The 22,798-nt window shown below is 46.3% G+C and overlaps 1 protein-coding gene across 1 annotated transcript; it reads left to right on the top strand.

Annotated features, from left to right (window-relative positions):
• Nucleotides 1-274: 274 nt before the first annotated feature.
• On the top strand, nucleotides 275-20,209 carry FYB2 (FYN binding protein 2; the record flags this gene model as incomplete). Its single annotated transcript, XM_082287402.1, has 19 exons — nucleotides 275-292; nucleotides 1,560-2,292; nucleotides 3,242-3,436; nucleotides 4,499-4,532; nucleotides 7,078-7,166; nucleotides 7,918-7,946; nucleotides 9,129-9,160; nucleotides 9,991-10,075; nucleotides 10,377-10,530; nucleotides 12,329-12,455; nucleotides 12,566-12,609; nucleotides 12,905-12,974; nucleotides 14,836-14,919; nucleotides 16,159-16,187; nucleotides 16,933-16,993; nucleotides 17,529-17,621; nucleotides 19,389-19,473; nucleotides 19,888-20,044; nucleotides 20,172-20,209. The coding sequence occupies 19 exons, from the start codon at nucleotides 275-277 to the stop codon at nucleotides 20,207-20,209; spliced, it is 2,157 nt and encodes a 718-aa protein (XP_082143528.1).
• Nucleotides 20,210-22,798: the final 2,589 nt, after the last annotated feature.

The raw sequence follows: 22,798 nt of genomic DNA, 5'->3' as shown, positions 1-22,798 counted from the left end.
GTGCAGCAGTGATACACTTAATTGCAGCTCCCTGCAATTGCATTAGGGTACCTCACTGCTTTGTTTCCTGTCCGGCATCGCTGGAGGGATCGGGTGCATGTGGCATTTTTTTTCCTGATTCATCCTCCGTGTGCCTCTGGAAGCTCCCATTCCCGTGGCTCGCCGCTAGATTAGCCTGTCTGGGCAGCTCACACGGCATCAGGCTGCTGACCACTAATATGAAATATAATTGGAGCAATTCAAACCTCTCCCCCAAGGGCTGGTTCTTTACATCATGTACTACCCTGTGAAAGTAATAAAGTCAGTGAAAGGGGTTATTCAAGAGAAATTGTCAGTGTTTAATAAATCGTGCAATTAAATGCAATAAAACCTCAGTATGCTATTCATCTGTTCTGTCTTAACACTTAAGGCTGGGGCTTTTTTCAGAATAACGAAGTTCTGTCCTAGATAATTTTTTCCAATTTCCTCATTAGACAGGTTCTCGTGAAGCCTTGCACTGAACTAAGCTGCCAGAGCAGAGCACCTAATGTAATCATGGCATATAAAAAGTTATAGAGCAGTTCAAGGACTTAAGTAGCTCATAAATTTTTCTTCATACTTTCTCCCTAGTTCAGTTCAGGGCTGAATTTAAGCCACGGCACTGCAGGCAAAAATTGTGGTCCCTTCTCTCCAGCGTGGGATGGTGGGACTCAGGGGAGTGAGGGACTGAAACAAAATGTTCTTTAAGTGCCCTTTTAAGCTGCACTGTCACTGATTAGCTCCCTTTCTTCAAGAACCTGGAGTGTGCTAACTGTGTGGGGGAGGAATTGAGTGTCAGAGCCAGTATCCATCACCTGCATTGGGAGGTGCTCTTGTTGTCTCTGTGTGCTACGTTTGGGTTGCGTGTCCTCTGCTTCCTGGGGTGGGATTAAAGGCAAGGGGAGAAGCATCCAAAGAGCCCTGGGGTCCCTGAGCTGAACCAGCACCATGGAGGAAGAGCATTTGGTCCCCAGGGTCATTAGCAATGCACCATCGAGGAGGATATTTAGTGCATCTCTTCCCATGGTGGAGTTTTCTCCAGGAGGGTGGAGATGGACTGGACATCTCTGGAGCAGCACTGGCCTCTCCCCTGTTTGGTGCTTGTGTACTGAAAATAAAGTGCAGCTTTCATAGCCAGCAGGTGTATCAACAGCATTGCAGCACCTCTGCCAGGAAGCTCTAACACTGAATTCAGTGTTTGCCAGATCCTCCCGAGGGAAATTCTCCATCACTGGGTGACAGTGGGGAGAAGGAGGTGCTGGCCTCACTGATTCTGCTTGGCTTCCATGCTTTGCTCCTGCATTTCCCCCATTTTCAGCTCTTTTGTCTTCACCAGAAGTGATTTGTGAGCCTTTGGAGGATCCTTTGAAAGAGTGAATTCTCCTCCACTGCTTTTAAATTTTCACCAGGATCGGCACATCCTTGGTGACCAGGGTTGAGTGTGCAGCCCCTTTCTCTCTGAAAACAGTGTGATTGTTTAAATTGCCCATCGCCACCCCTGTAAGCAGCTGTTCTGTGCTCTGCTCTCTCCCCTCACCCAGGAAGAAGTGACTGATTTCAAAGCCCTCCGAGCGAAATTTCAGAATGGCTCCGACTTGGCCCAAAAGCTGGGGCAGCCCCGCCAGAAACCTCCCACGGAGATCGCCCCCAAGCCCGGCTCTGCAGGGAACACCCCATCCAGCCCTCTGCCCCTGACTGAGAGAGAGCTGAAAGTATCAAAACCTGCCCACCCCACCTCCCAACCCTCTGTGCCCACCCAGCACAACCCCTTGGCACAGCCTCAAGCCGGGCTGGGTTACAGGGAGCGTATTGGGCACAGCAAAGAGCACAAGGGCAACCCCTCGGAGAAAGGGCTGAGTTCTCCCAAGAGCAGCTCAGAAAAGCCTCTGCTGTCCTGTGGTGCTGACCAGCAAGGATCAAGCCAAACAACTCCAGAGGACCCTTGGCTCCCAGATTCTTTCCAGCATGTCTTACAGATCTGGGAAGAGACTTTATCCCGCAATGAGAAAACAAGTCCAAAGCTCCCAACCCAGCGGGCAGCAAACTCAGCTCCTGCTGCATCAGGCAGTGACAGGATGCGACCTTCTGGAAGGTCCCCTTTGCTGGACTGGTGTGCCCAGAGGAAGGATGCTCTGCATGGCAGTGGGATAGCTCTTCCTCAGGGTCCTGGGGGACACAGGAGCTCTGATGGAGCAGGTGCTGAGGGTGTGGTGGCATCTGCATTCTGCCAGTTGGGTTATCGTGCATCAAGAGAGCCAGCTCAGCACCAGACAGGTATGGTAAGGTGTATTCTTAACACTGAATATAGAAATATGTGAGTATATAGGTGCTCTGGAAGTGCAGGATACAGCAGCTGGAGAGAAAAGCTCCTAAGAGTTGGGACCCTCAAACAAGAGGCCAAACTGGCCCATTGGAATGCTCTGTTCTTTCTCTGGGAGTCCTGGAGATAAGAAATTGGGCTCAAACTGCTGCTCAGCTTGGGTAAGGGGAGGATTCCCCATATCCAACAACTTTTTAAAACTCACTCTAAGTAATTGTCTGCATTTTGAGAGTAGGATGAAGACTGAGGACAGGAGACTATCTTAGTTTTGGTGTGCTTTGGTCGTTTGCAATCTCAAGGTAAATGTGACTGCACACAGATGTGAAAGGCTTGACTGGTCTGCAAAGACAGTTTAATTCTAATTAAAATAGCTTAAACCTGAATCTCCCCACTCTGCACCCTCCCAGCTTTGCAAAAGGTCATATTTAAGATCTGAGAATATATTTCTTAGAGAATCTGGTGCTAGGAAACTCAGAGGCTGTGAAGGTCCCCTTGCTGACGTCACACTGGGTGATGGGGCCCTGAAAGCCTTAAGTCTGTGTTTACCCTGGAAAGCCACCTCGCCTGGGCTGAGCACTGCAAACAGCCATGGCCCTAAATCCTGGCGGATTAAAGTGTTATCAGCACAGAAAATTGGGCTGGTATTTTATAATCCAGAGGAAGGGAGCTGTCGAGAGCTGAGAGCCCAACATGGTTCGTGTGGTACAAATCTGTAAAAATGGACATTTCCATTTGTTCTGCCATTCTGGTAACGTGGTGAGAGACCCCCTGTGTGATGGGGATGCTGAAATTGGGAGGAGGCAGAGCTGGTTAGAAATGTCAGTGTAACAACTAATGATCCTGCATGGATTTTTGCTTAAATCAGGGCTAATTGCTGCCTGTCCTTGTGCTTCTCTGGAGCAGAATTGGAGCCTCCCTCCTGCCAGCCTGGAGCAGGAAAATGGTCTTACAGCCCGGGGAGCAAGTGGCCAAGAATTAAACCTCTCCCTTCAGCTGAATCCCTGGGTCCTGCCCCTGAGAAGCCTCCAAGACCCCCAAAGTTTGATCTCAGTGCTTTCCAAAGCACCATGCCTTTGGTCCACAGAGGAAATGAAACAAGTAAGAGATACTCAGTCTTTTTTCCCCAGATCTGTTCCGTAGAAAATGAATTAAAATGTGCACTTTATTGACATCTGTGAGGCTGTGATTTCAAGTGCACAGAAAAAAGACGTTGTTACTTGTTTATAGCTTCTTCCTCAAACATTAATAAGAGCCCAGCAGCTCCAGTGGGGCCGATTTTCGCTCTTAATCTGGAAAAGGGGTCTGGTTTTCCAGGCTGGACGCCATCCCATGCTCAGAAACCCGCTTCCCTCCCAACTGCAGCGTGTTGAGAGCAGTTTACAGCTGGCTGTAAAGCAGCAGCAGCTGGCTATGAGCTGAGCTGATCTTTATCACTCCTCTTCAATGGGAAATGCCTTGATTCTGGAGTGCACGACTGTGGGAAGGCACAATAAAATTGTTAGAAAATAGTCTGCTAATCCCCCCCACTTCTGTTTTAAATACAACAGAGGACAATGTCATTAAGTGTTCCGGCATCAAGAAATGCAAAAGTTCAGTTTCCCATAATAAAACTCTATTGATGTTGCATAATAGAATATTCTGGACCACTTATTAAGCTGCTAAGTGGTGTTTCTTTATAGATACAGGCTTAATTATAGCCAGATCTTTAGGCACAACTTTTGATGAATTCAAAAGGAGCTGCTTTTCTAAGAAGGGCTCTGCTAAAGTCTCTTTGGCTTTACAGTGCCAGTGCTTATTGGTGTGCCCTGGCTTTGATAAGAATGAGAGGGAAAAAGGGTTTTTCACTGAAACTCTTCTAGCCTAGTTGCCTTTTCTAAATATGTTAATTTGAAGGAGGGAACTAGTTATATTTACATGCCGTCATCTCCATGCCCTCCCAATATTGCTGGGTTATCTGTCTCTAGAAACCTGGGGTTGTTTCCTGGAAACATGAAATAATGACATATTGCCAGAGCCACGTCCCCAGTTTCTGCTGACAATCCTGTGTCACGCCTGCCTTTGTGTGCAGCCAGGAAGGGCTGCCCCTGTCACACCTCCCACATGCTCTGTGGAAGCCTGGGCTTGCCTTCCAACACTAACCCTCTGTGTGTTTGTGTGCAGCTGCTGGAGAAGAGGATTACCTGACCCCTGAAAGGTGAGCCTGGGGAGAGGCAAGGTGTGGCTCACAGGTGGCAGGAACATCTCCATCCCATTTCCCATTCAGCCTGGGGGGAACATCCCGCTCCTGGAGGCAGCAACTTGCTCTGGGGGTTGTTCAAGGAAGTGGAAGTGTGCAAGGCCAGGTTGGATGGGGCCCTGAGCAACCTGGTCAAGTGAAAAGTGTCCCTGCTTGTGGGAGAGGGAGGGTTTGGAACTGGATCATCTTTAAGGTTCCTTCCAACCCAACCCACGCTGGGATTCTGTGATTGTGTGGACCTAGATGGGAAGCTCAAAGCTGGTTGGGATGGCCTTCTCCTAATGGAGAAATCTTCATCCCTGTTTCCTCCTGTGAGCTCTTAAAGCCTCATGGAGAGCCATATCCATGTGTCTTTTGGTCTGGTTTAGCTGGTGGGAAGGAGAACACTGGCAGTGCTTTAATTGCACAGTCATCACCCCCCGTGTGGTTTTTGCTTCCTGTTTGCTGTGTACTCAAGGTTTGTGTTTTTAGAAAAGAGATGCTTTTGAGAACTGTTGTTGAAACAAAGCTGTGGCATAACCCGCAGGTGTTGGGGGTTTCTTTGCCAGCAGTAAAGGAGTTTGTACTCCAGCATGATTCTGTGATCCTGTGTTTGTGCAGCCAACACAACCAGGGCACAGGAGTCACTGCCCTCCCTCACCATCCCAGCCCTTCAGCTGTCTCCACGTGCTGAAGTGAGGTTTTTATTGAGTGGTGGTCCAAAATCACTCGAGTTTGTCTGAAAGAGCTCAAAAATCTTGCAGACACAATTCTTTGGTATCCTGGCTTTTTCTGGTCTCTGGCTTGGCATGAGTGGTTGTGCAGCAGCCTGGGTTTTGTACAACAAGAACAGCAAAAGTGGAGGAAAATACTCATATGCATGTTTTGTTCTACTTGTGTAAAGGGGAAATGGAACAGCTGAACCAAAGCAAAGAGAGGGGAATTCTTAAAATACTTTCTGTGCCCAAACAACTCCTCCAGCTATCGACAGCAAGTTGTTCTTGACATCATGAGGTGCTCCTGACAGTGTGGGCTGGTGTTAACTTTTAACCTGTACGTGTCAGAAGAGAATGGGTCAAAAAATAACCTCCTCCAAGCTGTTCTGCACTACAAGAAGCTGTTCTAGCAATGCAATGCAGCAGGATTAGCTGTCTTGCTCCAACACTTGTGATATGGTCTTTACAATAGGTCACTTGTTAAATATTAACCCTGTGATAACGGGGAAAATGAATTAATTAACTCTGTCATAAAAGCAGAATAACAGCAGTCTGGGGATGGAATTCCCCTCCTCGAAGCCTCACCTGGAATGAGGTCTGGTCTCTTAGAGACCTTGACATAGTTTCATGTGCTGACTAATCTTGAGCTCTGATCGCTTGTTTGGGGATAAACACGCTGTGGGACCAGCCAGGCAGTGTCCCCAGTGCTGGGGGGCTGCAGGGGGCTGGGACAGCCTCTGGTATCAGCACAGCCTCCTGCTTGACTTAAGGATTGTTTCTTTCTCTGATTTCACTGCTGTCAAAGTGCACCTTGAGCTTCTTGTTCCTTGAGTTCTGGTTTGCCCTTAGTCCTTGCTCTGTCGAGGCCGAGTTGTGACAGTGAGGTGATTCCAGGAAAAACAGACCCTCCCTGGGGTTTTTTACAGACTTCCAGTTAGAAGAAGGAAGTTCCCTCTAGAATTCCTCCTGGTGGTCTTTCTCCACCTTACCCTGTCCCCCCATGTGTGTTACAAGCTGTGTTTTGCACCTTTGCTGCTTCCTGGTACATTCCTAAAATGCCCAAAACTGCTGCTGTGGGCGGAGGGGAACACTCAGGGATTCGCCTGGGTAATTCAGGAATGCTGGGTTTTCCCCCTGTGCATCTCCTCCCAGATGACACTAAAGGGAATTTCTGGAGAAGGAAAGGAAGAAGGAGAATGGGGAGATGGGAACTGGACTGGGGAGCCCAACACTCGAGGCTGCATGGTGCTGGAGCTGTGGTGCTTTCCCTCCTCCTGTGGCTGGCATGTGCCACTCACGGGGTTGGCATGGAGTGGGTGGCTTGATAAGCCCAGGAGCAGGACCTTTAAACATCCCCTCTGCTATCTCTGTTTCCCTTTTGTTCCCTTCCACGAGAAGCCACGTGCCAAACAGCGCAGCTGGGAATTGTTATCAAAGTACCTGAGTAGGCCTGAAAAACACCGCACTCCGATTTCCTTGGATTTTTTTTTTTTGTTGTTCTGTTCCTCCTTGAGGGATTGCTGTAGGCAGGAGACTCTAACCCTGATGTGCTTTGAGCCCTCTAAATGCAGCCTGGCCTCCCAAAGGACCAGCAGTGGGAGAGTGGAGTCGGGGGGAAGGTTCAGCTGAGCCCTGCATCTGCCACAGGTCTCCTCTCCCTCTGAGGAATTCCTGATTTCACTTTGCTTTTTTTGTAGCTTCACTATCAAAGTGCTTGATTTCCTTGTCCTTAAGATGAATTTTTTTTTTTCATACTACTAAAAGGGACAGGAAAAAGAAAATCTTTTCTCTCTTTTTCATCTTCTCAGTGCTCAACTTGAAGAGTGGAATAATTATGAAGAAACCCCGATGTACCTGAATCAGTCTGGGGACACCACAACCTTGTGTGTCATTGAAGGTACTTTGAAAGTCAGGACTATGAGGTGAATTACATGCTAGCTGGGAAAAAAAAAAACCTTTAAAACAGGAAATAATACAGCTTCTTCAAGTTGAGAAAAGCAGCTGCACAGTGGTCTGGGATAACAAGCGTGATTCTCTGTCCTATCCTTCTGTGCAGTGTCAGGATTCTGAGGCACAGACAAAAAGACATTTTGGGGGTGAGATGATGCTTATAGTAAAACTGCAGTGGGGAATATCACAAGACATCACCCATGTAGAAGAGAATAAAAAGAAGATAGTGAGGCAAACCTCAGCATCTTCTTGGGAGCAGAAGGACACAGAGCACAAGACTTTTCCACCTCCATCAATATTTTTTCCCAGTATGATTTTCTCTATGAAAGGTGCCACTGCTCTGCTTTTACATTTTCCAGCGTTGCCTCTTTTGGGGAGGTTATTTCTGCCATGTTGCACTGATTTTCTCTCCCACTGGGAAGGGAGCCAAGCAACTCCCTTGGGGGGAACTGCCACAGCCCTCTGGGATTTCATAGATCCCTGAAAACTCTGGCCACTCAGGCTTGGTGCTGCAGCTCCCTGCATGTAAACCAATGTTCAAATAGCAAAGGGAGGGACCTGCAGGACATGGTGAATGTCCATGGTGAATGTGTGCCTGGATGCTGAGCATCCCAGCTGAAACTGAGTTTTGCAACTAAAAATGTAGTGACTTTAACATGGACTAAAAATTAATATCTGTTCATAAATATCTTTCCTAGTACCTAAGGCAGAGCCTCAAAAACACAAGGTGAGTGTCTTGAAAACTTTTAATATCTGTATTTCTTACCTTCCAAGAATTTCTCTGTGTGTTCTCTGTGAAGACTCTCGAAAAATAAATAAGAAATTGCAGAGGGGACACAAAGACTAATGAGATTCCCAAACACACCAGTGGGAAGAGTCAGTTCCCTTGACTTCCACTGCAGAAATGTAAGGAAGTGATAACACCAGCTGGATGTTGGTAGCAGACCAAGTAGATGTTAGGCACAAATATCAAGAATGTGAATTTTTGAAAGACAAATCCAATTAAATGTTCTGGAAATTCCTGGCAAGGGTGAGCTGGTGCTGGTAATCCCTTTGTGAAGATGCAATAGCAAAATTGAGCCAGGCTGCTTGGCATGGCAGCACCCTTGAAGTCCTGGCTCATAAGGGAGAACAAGTTTGGTGGGCACAACTGGAGGGGTTTTCATCCCCTGGTGCAGGGATATCTCTGCTGCAGATCATTCTTTTTGCTTCCCCCTGGCTGCAGAGGTGGCAGTTCCCCTTGGCAGTGGGGATATCCTGCAGGGAAGGCAGGATCCTGCATGGCACGGGGCAGGAATTGCTGAAGCTGCTCCTAGAGAAGCCCTGCTTGGCTGAGCTCAGGGGGCAGCTGGGCTGAGAGCACACATCACCTCGTGCCAGGGGATGTCCAGGTCCTGGCTATCAGTTCTGGCCCTGCTGAAACAGGGGAAACTACTCTTTGTAAAATGTCAAACTCTACTTTCAAGTCCTGGCTTGCAAAGCCATCAAACTGCCTGGGAAATAGCACAGCTTTCCAAACATAATTGTCTGTGTGTGATTTGCAGAGAGGTTCTCTGGCTTGGACAGAGTCTCATTTTATGGTAGGCTGGGAAATCTTTATTTAAATTTAAAAAACTTCCTCCTCCTCTGCGATCTCTCCAGTCTGAAATAGCTTCCTTGCTGACCAGTAGCTTCATTGGTCCAACCCTAGCACTGTTTCATTATCCCCATGTAGTTTGTCAATATGTGTATGCCCTGTCCTGCAACATAGATGAAATATCCTTGCCTGATGACTATTCCAAACACAAAATACTTCTGGGCTTTCTAAAGAAATATTTCTTTAAATGCTAGTTGACAGTTGAGGCCTTGTGTGAAAGCTTGACTGCTGAGAAAACACAGTGGCTGAAGGCTTTCCTCTTCTTTATTCTAGAAACAGAAGATTTTCCCCTTTGCCAAATCCAGGTAATTTCCTTTCCTCTCTCTCAAACTTCTCGCCCCACAACTGACTCAGGTTAGGAATTGAATATTGCAACACTCAGTAAATAGAAAGAAATATATTTCATATATTTCATGACCAAGACAGCATAGATGGTGCTTTTCTATGCCAGCACTCACGGTTGCTAAGATGGTTTTCATTCTAAAGCATATCTGGAGGGGAGATTGTAAAAAATTACACTGTCTGTTTCTACTGGAACCTGAACTCTTCCAGTGTAAGCAGGGAGAGTTATGAGCCTCTCAAGCTGGGGCACCTGGTTCTAGGTCCAAGGCAAGGCAAAGTCTACACTGAATTTCACCCTACAAATGTCACACTCCAAGCTCCTCGTGGTGTGTATTCATGGTCACTGTCTGAAGGCTGGAGTTTTTTGATGGGGATTGAAGAGTTATGTGATAAAATGGGGTAATTTTTGTGGGAAATGTGATGATGGAACAAAAGTTATCAAGTCCTGCACCCTGTTGCTGTATCTTCTTCCCTAAATCTTGATAGAGTGTGGTGAGAGGCACACCATGTGATCCAGGTGCCACTACAAATGGATCTAATTTGTCCATTCCTGCTATGAGGAAACAATCATATTAGTTTATCTCTCTTCCAAGAATGATTTGTATTATCCCCGAGTGACCACTGGCCTTTAGATTTGGATTTGCCCTTACTTTACTGGTGGTCACTTGGGCATCTCCCTTATCAGAGGGAGAATGAGCTGCCTCCTTGGGCACTGTCATATGGCAGTGTGATTTTCTGTGGCTTTGCTGAAGTGTCTGCCTGCTGAGATGTCTCTCATTTCTGAACATTTCAGTCCAGAAAGAGCTATAATAGAGGATGAAAAAGAGGGAAAGCCAAGTCATGGGAGAACGAAACTGGAAGTGTACAAAATTTTCCAGGTATTGTATCCTTGAGATTCATTTTAATAATTATTATGGGGTGTCTCTTCTCCTTCTGTCCTCCCTCTCTTTGGGAAACAGTTGAAGCTTGAGCCCTTAATCCCAGGGGATTTTCTGCCTTCTCTTTTGCCTGTTCATCACTCACCTGCTTCAGCCTAAGAAGCTGATGGAGAAGGGTGTGAAACTCTTTTAAGTCCACAGATAACCTATATTCTTATGGATACATAGATGTATCATAGAATTATATATTAGGAAGCCGTTTCTAAGGACTGCGTTGACCAAACCAAACGCTTGATTCCAGACAGGTGCAAATGAATATATGTCTCCCACCAGCCAAGCCAAGGGAGATGGCAGAGGTGGGCTGAAGGTTCTGCAAGGGAAGCAGGATGTGACCAGTCCCCAAACTGCAACGTATCCAACCCCACCAGGGCTGGCAAAAGACAGAGCAGAGCTCCGTGAGTATCTCGTTGCGCCGCTGAGTGTTTCCTCCATCCCCAGCCCCATCTGCTGCCCAAATGTCTCTTCCATATGGGAAAAAACGTTAAATTTGGATGCAACTCTTGAACCAATTTAGTTAAACCAGGGCAAAAGGTTGCATGAGCATTTGTATTCTGGTCTGAATCATTTATTTTGGCTGTGCAAATAGCTTCCTAAGTTGGTTAACCATCTGCGTAACTCCGGCCGAGGTGTTTGTTTTTCTAGCAGATTGCCCTTATCCGTGAGAGCTGAAATCCATCTCCTCTGCTCCTTATAATTTATGGAGTCTCAGGAAAGGGGTTGGGGCAGAGCACACGTGAGCAGGATGAGAGCCTGAAGTCTCCCTCTGTCCCTCAGTGAGATGGGTGATGGCTCCTTGCTCCATCTCCTTGTGGTGCCAGGCTGGCTTTGGGCTCCTTCTGCCAGGATACTCTGAGACAGTGACCAGAGCTGCTGATAGGCACCTCAGCTGCACAATTAAACCAAATTACATTCCCTCTGTAAGCAAAGTTTTGCAGCTTAAGCTATAAATGTTCATGGGTCCTATTCTGCAAAGGCTCTGCAAGCCACTGGTGTGATATGGCAGCATTTCAAAGATGAGAGAGAGAAAAGTAGCTCTGTTAAGGGCCCTGTGGACAGACCAGGAGTGTGAAGGAGAAAGTGTAAATTGACTGTGACCGTGGTTATTTTTATTGGTGTGGTTCTCAGGTATTTTTTTTTTTTATTAATATTTTAAATCACCTCATAATAATTTTCTGGTTTGGTTGGTGTCTGTTTCTGTAAAAAATCCTGCTGGTTTGCTTGGCCTTTGAACAGCTGGAGGTAATTTCTGTTGGGACTTTTTTTTTCAAAGTGCTCCCAGTGACCCTCCTGCTTAAACAGAGAGGCTGATTTGGAGAATTGTTGGGTCCCACCCCTGCCTGCTTTTCTTCTTGGTGGAATTTGAATGTTTCGCAGAAATTTTGGTCTTTAGCTGGACCAGATTGAGGTGGCACCTGTGTCCAGCAAGACCTACTGCAGGAATCAGAATGGTTTGGGTTTTGGAGGGACCTAAAAGATCCTCTCATTCCACCCCTTGCCATGGGCAGGGACACCTTCCACAATTCCAGGTTGCTCCAAGCCCTGTCCAGCCTGGCCTTGGACACTTCCCATGTTTACTTACCAACACTATCTGCTTTTATTTGTGTGGCTGCATTTCTGTGTTGCTCCAACTCTCTTTAATCAGTTTTAAAGTTTTAACATTGACACTTAAGAGTTCTCCAGTAATAATCTTTTTCTAACCCAACTCCCAGGCTTGCTTCCAGCCCTCAGTGAAATCCAACTTTGGGATACTCATCCTCTTTGGGTCCTTTCCAAGATGTTGATTTACAGGTGTATTCCAAAGGTCTGGTTCATTATTTGGATCTTAACATTTCCACCAACCATGCCAAGCTTTCCCTCCAATCACTTCTCTGGAGACCCAAGAATAACCTCTTGGATGTTTTTAGGTGAGGAAGGTTTGGGTCAGAGCTGCCAAAATTGAGAATATCGATGGACATTTTAATTTTTTTAAACCTAAAATATTTCTATGACTTTTAAAATTTTTAAAGCTAAAAACTTTGAAAATTGTTCACTTTTGTTTCTTGAAGTGTCTCAGAGCAGAGAATTTACTGGACTCCTGGAATGGAAAATATATCTGCAGGCTCTTATTTGTTGTGTTACCCTTAACAGGTGTCCTTGCCCCGAGGGAAGTTCCTCAGAAAAGCTCCAAAAGCAAAGATCCTTTCTCATTTCCAGGGCACAGCGAGGGTGTTGGTGCTCCAAAGCCAGGGGTGGAAGGAACAGCCTTGGACCAAAACCCTTGGCAGTCTCTGCAGGCACCAGAGGACATCTATGACGACGTTGAGGAGTTGCAGGACAGACTGTGAGTGTGGGCCTGGGCTCTTGCAGCGCCTGTGACTATGAAATGTCATTTAAAATGGCATTTAAAATCTCTGCTGCAGCAAACCCCCATGTCACACTTGTGTCTTCCAGCAGCCACGGCTCAGATGCCTCAAGTTCCTTCACTTCAGACAGCAGTAAGTGGGGAAGCTCAAACAGGAGCTGCTTTTAATTTGGGCTGGTCCCTGGGAGATGCTGGGAATGGTTTCATTTCGCTGTCAGCATCTACAGTGTCTCCTTCTGGGCGGGTTGCTCTGAATTCCCATTAAAACCAGTGGGGAGTAGTATACATGTCTAGCATGGAACTCATCTGAGCAGCCCTGAAGCCTCTGTGGGAGTAAAATGTAAAAGGTCTGGGTGCAATTTGTCCAGCAAACCTCACCTTATTGCTACTGAACAGGGCTTGTCTTAATGGCATGCCTTGGTTTTAAGTTTCAGGAAACAGCTACGAGGAAACATATGAAGATGTTGAGATTGGGGGTGATAATCCAGCAAAACCAGGGTAAGCTGCAATTTCTTAGCCTGTATTTTGAAATTCTGGCCATGCAGCCTTGATCTCACATGCCAGGTACTGGCTGGAAGCCTTTTTTCTTCCTGACTCAACTGCAGAGAAGTTGTTGCATGGGTGGGTTTCTTCCCTTCCTCCTCCCTCTTTCCCTTCTGGCTGACACTTAGGGAGAAAAAAGTCACTACCAAAACTAAATCCTGAAGCAGTGAGGGGGATCCTTTTTCCTGTAACACCTTCCATCCTTTGGAAGTACTGCCCTTCCAGACCTCTCCCTGCATCCAACACACAGGACAGTCTCACTTGCCTTCTCTTGATTAAAAGCGTTGCTCGGCTGTAACTGAGAATTGCCACCTTTTTTGTGTGTGCCAAAAGATGTGATGCTCAAGGGACACATTGTCCCCATAAAACAGGACAAAGTGCTCACATTTGAGATCACAGAAGGCTGGAAAAGAACCTGATGTGCTGTAACTAACTTGCAACCTGCTCTTTTTTATATAGCCTCTCAAGATGTTTGCTTCCACAGGGTGTGTTTTAAAACCAATGAGTTTTGCAGCCTCGGGTTTATATGTTGCCTGAGCTTCCCAAATGGATTAAGAGGTGAAACGTGAAGTTTAGTTGGGTTTTGTGTGGTTCCCTACCCTCATGCAGTAAAAAGTTGCCTTGGTAGTGAACAGAGACAGCCCTTGGGGAAGGCATATGTGGCACACAATAGCTTGGAGAGCATCTGGTGGCTCTCTCCTGAGGAGCGGTGTGGGAGGGATAACAAGGTGTTGCTGTACATCTGCTTTTCCCTTACGGATGGGGGGCTTGCACTGGCCTGCATCTGGATCCCAGTCCAGCTTCCATGTGGATGTAGAGCCTGTGTGTGTCAGAGAGGGAGGAAAAAGGGGAAAGCTGAAACCCTGGAGGTGACAGGATGGTTATTAAAAGAAGGAAGTGTCACTTCTCTGCAATTTGTCCGTGGGAGTTGTGTGGTGGGGGTGTACCATCTTCTCCAACCCCAAGGGAAGCGTGTTCCTAGATGGATCATGCACATCCCCACCCCCTGGGAAGCACATCCGTGCCTCTTTTTTGCCCCTCTGCACACAGGTGCAGAGCAGTGGCAGAAATGAAACTCTCCTGCTGATTCACAGAGGAGCAGTGCATCTTGCTGGGGCTGCAGAGGAATTTGAAGACCATTTGGGACCAAATTTACAGGTTTCAGAGGTCAGGGTCTTAATCCCCAAACCAGCCTTCCTGTGATCCTTCTATTGATCCCGCGTGCAGGATTAAGTGTGCTGATACACATAAAGGGTTTTTAATAGTCCTTGTGCAGGGGTAACAACCCCCAGGGGAGGATCTGGGTTGCTTGCAGATACTTTACTAGAAAATTGCTGTGTAGATTTGCATCCCTTCTCAAACTTCAGGAGGAAGTGTGTGCCATGCACCATGCTCCTCAAGGACACACACAACAGAAGTGTGTGCTGGAGGGTGGCTCAGAAGGTGCCCCTGGTGGCTCCTTTAATCGTCGCTGCAACACTTCTAGGTAATGCTGCCCTTTCCTCAGAGGTTTTCACTCCAAATAAACTTGGATCACCCTCTAGTTTTTGGGTCAGAGGAGAACAAGTTCAATTAACACAGAAAAGTTTGAAGCTAAGCAAGGATTTGATCTTGGACTTAATAATTAAGCACCTTTTGCTGTGCTGGTGCTTATCCCAGTGAGTCTATCATTCATATGATGCTGTTAAGGCTTAAATTCCTCTTCTGAGCTGAGGTCCAGGGTCTGCTGACCTTCCTTTCCCTGCCTCAGGATCTCTGGGGCTGCTTCTGCACCTCGTGTCTCTTTTAATTTAAAACCTGTTTCTCTTTTGGACAGAACAGAAAAACAGAAGAGATTTGGAAACCTGTTTAAGATAGAAAAGTTGAAGCTGAACAATTTCAGGCTCAAGGACAACCTAAGGTAAGAAAATGTTGATGGTCTCACCCCTTCCCCCTTCAAGCCTGAGGACTCTTTCTGGCAATAATTAGAGAGCAGGAGGTTCTAGGAGTAAGGAATACAGCTTTTTTGGGGAAACTTAGGCCAAAAGTACTTCTATCAACTCACTAGGAGCTGCTATGGCATGTGTGGCCAGTGGTCCATCTGTGCAGCTTCTCCAGAACCTCTGGCATCAGGAATCTACAGGAGCTGGTCCTACAGCCGTTTCCAGGTTTCCATAGATTTTCTGCTCCCTCTGGTACCTTTCTGATGCCTCAGCATGACACGAGGTGCACAAGGGAATGTAGGAATGTGATACCTGCTGCCTTGACCTGTGAGCCAGGATTAGGGTCGGCCTTGCTGATGTGGCACTTGAGGGTTGAGGGGTTTTATTCCAAGTCCCATTCAGAGCCAAGCTGGCAACAGCATCTGCTGAAGAAGTTTGCCAGTGAGTCTTTAGTCTAACACGGTAGAGGATATTGTATAACTTCCTACAGTGCCTTTTTGGGTACTCTAATATTCAAAACCCTGGATAAGTTTCCAGGGAAATTGCCTTTTCCTCAAGTGTGCAGTACCTGCCTGCAGAACCCCTCCTCCACTGCTGCCAGCGAGTGCCTCACCCTGTGCACAGTGCCTGAACTCCAGGAAAACGCTGCCTTTTCTTACTTCTTTGGAAAATCCAGGTTAAATATTTCCTCTTTTATGTTAGGGAGGTTTGTTTTCCTTACAAACCTCTTCACAAGAGATGCTCTGCTGTGTCAGTGGCTCCTTTAGATAGAAATGTCACTATAGGGAGCCACCCACCAGGTTTTGTGCCATTCTCCTGTCTCAAAGAACCCTTAAAACTCCTGAAATCATCTTAGACATTGACACATTTGAATTCCTAGCCAACCCCTGGCACTGCAGATTTACAGGAGGGGATTACTACTGACTACAATTGCCAACTGTCCAGCAACACTCTTGCTGTTGGGAAGGGCAGCAGGAGTTTGGGCTGTTCTTTGGATGCAATGTAGATATTTTCTGCTTGATGAACACATGGCTGTTGCTTCTATCAGGATGGAAATGCCTATTTAGCAAGGAATGTCATTTTGGCACATGCTGTTGGTACCATGGAGCCCATGCACCTCGACCTGTCTCCATCACTGGCAACCTGTTGGGGCTTGTGGCTTTTTGGGCAATGCTGATGTGCAGATCTGTTTCTAAAAGCCTTTTTTCTATCCACAGATTGGTTTCCATTTCAGCACCAAATTTAGGTAAGCACATACCTGTACCTGACTCCAGGGGATTTGTGTGTGTTTGAAAGGGCATATGTTTTGTACAGTCAGCTTGGTGCATCCTGCCTTTCCAAAAATCACGTAATGTGGCAGCAGTAGCTTTGAAGACTTGATAGAAATCTGTGCTTCACTCAAGCATGAGGGTTTCGCTCATTTTTGGGTGGTTTTGCTTTAAAGAAGAGCATTCCTCCAGCAGATCTGGATATATTCAGGGAGGTAATGTGCGAAGCAGTCCGTGCTGAACCACTGCTCCCAGGCTGGACGTGGTGTGTGAGCCCGTGGCCCTCTGGCAGCTCTCTGTAAAATCTTTATTCCTGCCTGCTGGAGGGTCGAGTTCATCCTTTACATAAATGGGGTGGATACAACCTCAACCTTGAGGATGTGCTGGAGTGAACATGCCCATGTCCTTGGGATAGGAGCCCTGCCTAGGCTGGCTGCAGTGCAAAGCTGGGGCTTTGCTGCTGCTCCTGCTCCATCTGTGGAGCTGGGTGGCCAAACCCACCCAGAAAACTGCCCATACACCCAACTAACCAGCCCAAGCATCATTCCTTGTGCTGGACCTTTGTTGGGTGTTGGAAGTCCTGAGTCTCCTTTTGCATTTCTTTGTCCCCCTTGGGTCAAGTGATGAGAGCAGCCCAAATTTTCCTCTGCAATACATTATTTGGAGTACCAGGCTCAAAATGACATCTCCTAATGATTTTCTTTCCTGCATTTTGATTGACAGCAGCTGTCTCCCAGGAGGACAACGTGTACGACGATGTCGACGTGGGGCAGAGAGAGACCAGGTGAGGAGGGTGCCCTGTCCTGGGGTTGTCCTCAGCCCAAGGAGATTTTCCTCTTGGCACAAACCTATGCCTGGTACTGTAGCCCACTGAGGGTCATGAGCTGGCTGGGATTCAGTCCTCTGGAGACAATCCAGGTGCCCTCCCTGTGTGTGTTTAATTTGGCAGGATGTTTCCTCGCTGTTACCCATTTAGTGCCAGAGACGTGAAAAGGAGGGAGCGGCTCCCTGAAACACATGAGAAATCAGATCTTTTTCCTAAGGAAGGAAAACTCAGGCTCCCAGACCCGATTATCAGCCTTGTCCTGGCAGTTCCTTGTCAGAAAAATTACTTTTAATAGGAACAGCATGTCCTGGTGTCTTGCTGCCAGATGATTGCGGTGGCTGCGCGTGCTGGTGTAAATCACAGCAAGTGTTTGATTTCAGTGCAGGGTGTGGGGGAGACGGAGAAACAGCCCGGCTCTGTAGGTACATGGGTCTGGGGAGGGGACATGATCTGCTGGGAAAAACCTGAATTCCTGTGTGTCTGTTCCTCTCAGAGGGAAGGATGAGAAGTACAAAGTCCGGATGCCAAAACTTCGGATGGTGAGAGAGTACAAGGACAAAAGGAAAAGCATCGACGATGTGGAAAGGTCTTGATTTCCATTCTGTGTTCCTGTTCTGTCTCACTTTGTGCACGTCTCCTGAGTGGTTTCAGGAGTGGGATGTCCCTGATTGCACAGACATTTTGTGTTGGCTGCTAGTCCAGGGTCCTTTTCCTTTAAAGCCAGATTTCAGGAATCTTTGCAGAAAATATCTCAAGGGTGAAACAAACTCTTGGATCTGAACTGAGCACAAGGGGGGGATACCCAGAGGTCTTATCCTGAAGTCTTGTCATGACTTTCCACTGAGCTGAGACAAAAAGCTGTTACTTACTGTATATTTGGCTCCTTTTTTGCTATTTTAGTAGGTTTAGATTAGATTTTAGGAAGGAATCCCTCCCTGTGAGGGTGGTGAGGCCCTGGCACAGCCTGCCCTAGAGAAGTTGTGGCTGCCTCATCCCTGGAAGTGTCCAAGGCCAGGCTGGGCAGGGCTTGGAGCAACCTGGGCTAGTGGAAGGTGTCCCTGCCCATGGCAGGGGGTGAAACCATTACATGATTCTAAGATTTTATGATTTTGGCAAGAGCCTTGTATTTTAAAGTCTTGATTATTTGGGCTAAAGTCTTGATTATATTGGACTCTTGGTGTGCCATTTGTGCATAAAAGGAAAATTTTTTTTGTTTGTTCGGGGCTTTTTTGTTTGGTTGGTTTTTTGGGGGTTGTTGTTGTTTGGGCGTTTTTGTTTTGGTTTTGGTTTTTTTGTTACTGGTGCTACAAAGATTCGCCATGAAGTGGGAGATTTCCTTTCCCTTTCAGATCACAAAAATGTGCATCACAACAACCTTTTTCATGACCCAATACCTTCAAACAAATACAAAACACAGACCCATTTTTCAGGTTCTCACCACAGAGTTCCTGCATGGGGTTGCTCAAACACCACTGGTTGTGCTGTGCAAAGTCACAGGTATAACTTCACAGACATCAGGGAGCCCAGGCAATTCCATCCCTTCCTCGGAGATCACAGGTCCTGCAGGCTGAGACTGCCAAGGAGGAATCTCTTCACACCTTAAAAGTCCCTAATTTCAGCTCTTGTTTCGCCTCCTCTTTAATTTTAAGTGCATCAAAATGAGCCAAGGATGAATAATTTATTACAAATGGGTGGGGGTTTTTGGCTTGGTGTTTGTTTCCTGTCTTGGTTTTAAAATGAGTGTTACAGCTGTAATTTCATGTACCAGAAAGAGTGGCATCCCCATATGCAGGGAATGCCCCATTCCCTTTAAGTGGGTTATAAGAACTTGTTTTCCACTTTACAGTGCCATATAAATGTCTGCTTGGGGGACTTTCTCCTCCATGTGCTAAAAAACCCAAAGAAAATCTGGAGAGCTGCGTCCAACCCCAGTTCCATAAGTGATTCAGGATGAGAGTTATCTGGGGACCCTTTATTTCTGAACATAAATAAAACCAGAAGGAGACAGACTGCTGGGGGAAAAGCGAATTGTTGACTTCCATAAAAACGGGGCTGATTTGAAACACTCAATAGAGAGTTTATTTGTTCCCACGCTGCTTACAGACCGAAAAAACCCCAAAAATTATCCCAAATGGAGATACAAAATGGCTCAAGTTGTGCCTCACTAAGAAATTCGAGTTGTCTATTCACCCTTTTTTGAGAAACAGGGATGTGAACAGTTTGCTTTCCTCTTCCAAGGGTTCCTTGCAGACAAGGCTGGAATTAGACTTTGGGTTGCAACTCCAGATGTGCCAGGGGTTATTTACATGGAGCTCAGAAGTGTGTGTGTGTGTGTGTTCATCTCTTCTTGCAGAAATATCTTCAAACTCAAGAAGAGCAGTGAAGAAAAGAGCAAGAAGATGGAAAAAGAAGAGAAGTTATTTAGAGAGACATTTATGGTGCGTGTCCTTGTAGCTGTGTCAGGGGAGGAAAGCAGCTCTGTGGCTTGTCCAAAAGACACGTGCTGCAATGTTGTTGGTCCCCAGTAATGCTGGGAAAGTTGTCCCACCGACCTGTTGCCTTCTCCCCTAATCTGGGATTTCCAGAGGAGAAAAGCAGCTCCATGGTTTGCGTAAAAGACAGCTGGTGGAACCTTCTTGGTCCTCAGCTATGCTGGGAAAGTTGTCCCCTGACCTGTTGCCTTCTCCCCTAATTTGGGATCTTCATCAGAGACGTTGCAGGGGTTTTTCCTCCCTCCTTCTCCCCAAAGCCTCGCAACCCATCCTGAAATCTCTCCCTTCCTCCCTCCCCACTGCCCTTACAGAGATTGCCCACAAATAGAGAGCAATTGCTGGTTCCTTCCTGTCCTGCAGTACCATAAGGAGATCCGTGTCCTCGCCACGGCCGCTGCCGCGTGCTCGGTGCCCAGCCAGAGGCGCGCTGACCTCCCGCTCACAGCTGGGGAACAGCTGGACGTGATCGATGCCGTGCAGGGCCACGCCGTGATCTGCCGCAACTCCCAGGGCAGATGTGAGTCTGCAGCCCAGCTTTGGGGGGCAAATCAGCTCCCAAAGCACAGCATGTGCTTCGTGCTCAGCCACTCTGGCTGCATTTGCTCGGTTTTAACTAATTCCCTTCCTTTTTCCTCTTGCCTCAGATGGGTATGTTCTAGTGGAGCACTTGAACTTCAGGTAAACTCAGATTTTTTTATTTATTATGATGCACATTTTCCTCTCTTTCCTGTGTGGGGATAGCAGGAGAAACCTACTTAAAACTTCTGAAGGCAGGGGGAGTTAATGTCAACAGCCACTATTAAATATTAAATATTAAATAAGTATTTCCAGTCTTGCTCTGCTGCTGTACAAGTTTCCAGTCCAACTGCAGCTAAAAAAAGCCCTGTCCAGTCATGACTTGTATAAATTGGAGATTCCTGACTTGCCTTCAGATATGCCATATTAATTCACATCTGCTGCAAACATGGGCCACTCAGTGTGCCTTGCCTTGCCAAAACACACCCTGAAATTCCCTGCTGCAGCGTTTCCTTGCATGCTCATGCATAATTCACACAAATGAGCCTCCTCTTACCCAGGTGGCCCTTGCTGGAAAAATTTCTTTTTTTTTCTTTGAGACAGACAGTACTAACTGCCCTGAGAGCTGCTCTCCCCTGGAGCATCCCTGAAGGTCTCTTTTTGTGCTTCCTGCATCCATGACAGCCCACATTGGTCAGCTGTGGAGTGGTGATGGGAATGTAAATAAAGCTGGGGTTTTTTACACCATTTAATGTGCAAGAGATGTTTCCTTCTCCTTTTTTCCCCCTCCCATTTAGAGCACGTCTTCAGTGATTATTAGTTATTTTCAGTATTTCTCACTTTTTGGAGTACCCTGTTGGTCAGCTCTGAAATAGCCATTACATTTCTGCATTTGCATAAGAAAAAAAAAAAAAAAATAGTGCAGTTCAGTTGCTCCATCTCATTGTTGTCAGAATTGCAAGTTTCCCCAAAAGATTTTCTCTTTAAAAAGCAAACCATATATATTTGAACTGGTTTTGGTCTTAAAAGTGTTGGGAGAAGTACTACGTATCACCACTCTTGCTGTGTTAAATACATAAAACAGTGGAAAAGTTGACTCATTTCTCTGAGAAAAAAAAAAAAAAGGGGGAGAAGAAAGAGTAAATAAAGCACTCAGTCAAAATTTGCTTTATTTTTGTAAGCTAACTTAGGCATCCCACATATGTAAAGGCCGACTCCTGGCTCCCAGGGGCTCGCAGCTACAGGGAGTTACCCAACAGTTGCCCCTGTGTTCAGGCTGTTCCATCTCCACTGTGGGCCTGGAGGATGATTACTTCTTTTAAGAAAAATGCTCCTAACTGTAGGAAGAGAAATAGAAATTGCTAATGGCTTCTCCTCTGTGTATTCTGTAGATACCTTTTCAAAAGCAAAAAAAATGGGGATAAAGTTTTTACATGGCTTTGAAAGAAAAGAAAACCCTTAAAACCTGACTGTAGTGTACAGCTTTTACCCCTGCCTGGCACATTTTAAGAGCCCATATCAGTTTTCTCATAAATATCCTAAAAATGTAAGATGTTTTAATTAGAAATTATTAAATGTTCCATGCTTAAGAAAAATAAAAGTGCTGTTTTCCACAGGGCCATTTCAAAGCATAGGAGACATCAGTAAAAAAACCAGAGCAAATATTTAACATTTACTTTTAAGTCTATACAGGCATTCTTATTTATTTTACCATGTGGTCACTATTAAGTGCATTGGCCTGCATCCATCCTTGCAGCAAAAAAAAAAATAAAAATAAAGCACTCCCCTGTAAGCATGCGCAGCTTTGCAGCCCTGCCAGCCCAAATATTTGGATTTTTCTGGTGGGGATGGAGAGTTTGGGGAGCTGGAGTGCGTGTTTGGCTTTGGCACAGGCTGGGATGTGCTCTGTGCCCTTCACCTCCATCCCTTTGCAGGGAATCGGCCCCAGGGAAGTGCTGGAGATGGTTTCTCCACGTTTGTTTTTTTCCATGGTGATGTTTAGGATTAATACCTTGAAGAAAACGCCCCCTTCCTCCACTCCTTCCTCATCCTCCTCCCCGGCCAGCGCTCGTTCACAAGTCATGAGGTCTATTCATCACCCCCTGTGTAAGCACTGCGGGCAAATCCTGTATTAGCCACATGTGCAAGCTCTTTTTTGCCTCCCAAGGAAGTTACTTAACAAGTTTTTCTTATTTTATGCTAAGTTTTTTTAGGAATCTTCCCCCTATATCCTGTGACAGACGTGATCCGGCCCCGATCCCGCTGCGGTGACACACAGTCCTTGTGGGGTTTTGCCCTAAATCCCTGTGAAACACAAACTTCTGCACTGCCAGTGGCAGCTGATTTAATGCAAGGATGCCTTGCAATACCCTTAGAAATGGTTTTTTTCCTCATGGACACATTCCAATGCATGCACAGAAGAAATGAGCTTGCTATGGGCTGACTCCAGACAATACAAAAATGCTGTAGATACAGCAACTTAGACTTCCTCAATTAAACCACAGGTTGGCTGTATTTAGGTCAAGAGATTGGTCAGGAAATTAAACTCATCCTTTTTTTTTTTTTTCTTTTATATATAATCTCATTGATACATCCTAACCACATCAAAACCTAAACCACTTCTCATCTGAGTGTTAAAACCTGTTCCTCCACGTTTCCCCTCAAAGGGGAAATAATCATGATAACAGTTGTGAGGTGACGAGTCTGAGGGAGAACTGAAATTGTGTCAAGAGGGGAGAGGATGGGGACAAATGTG

Source organism: Coloeus monedula (assembly GCF_965178545.1).
Source record: "Coloeus monedula genome assembly, chromosome: 9".
NCBI lineage: Eukaryota > Metazoa > Chordata > Aves > Passeriformes > Corvidae > Coloeus > Coloeus monedula.
This window is presented reverse-complemented; position numbering and strand designations above follow the sequence as displayed.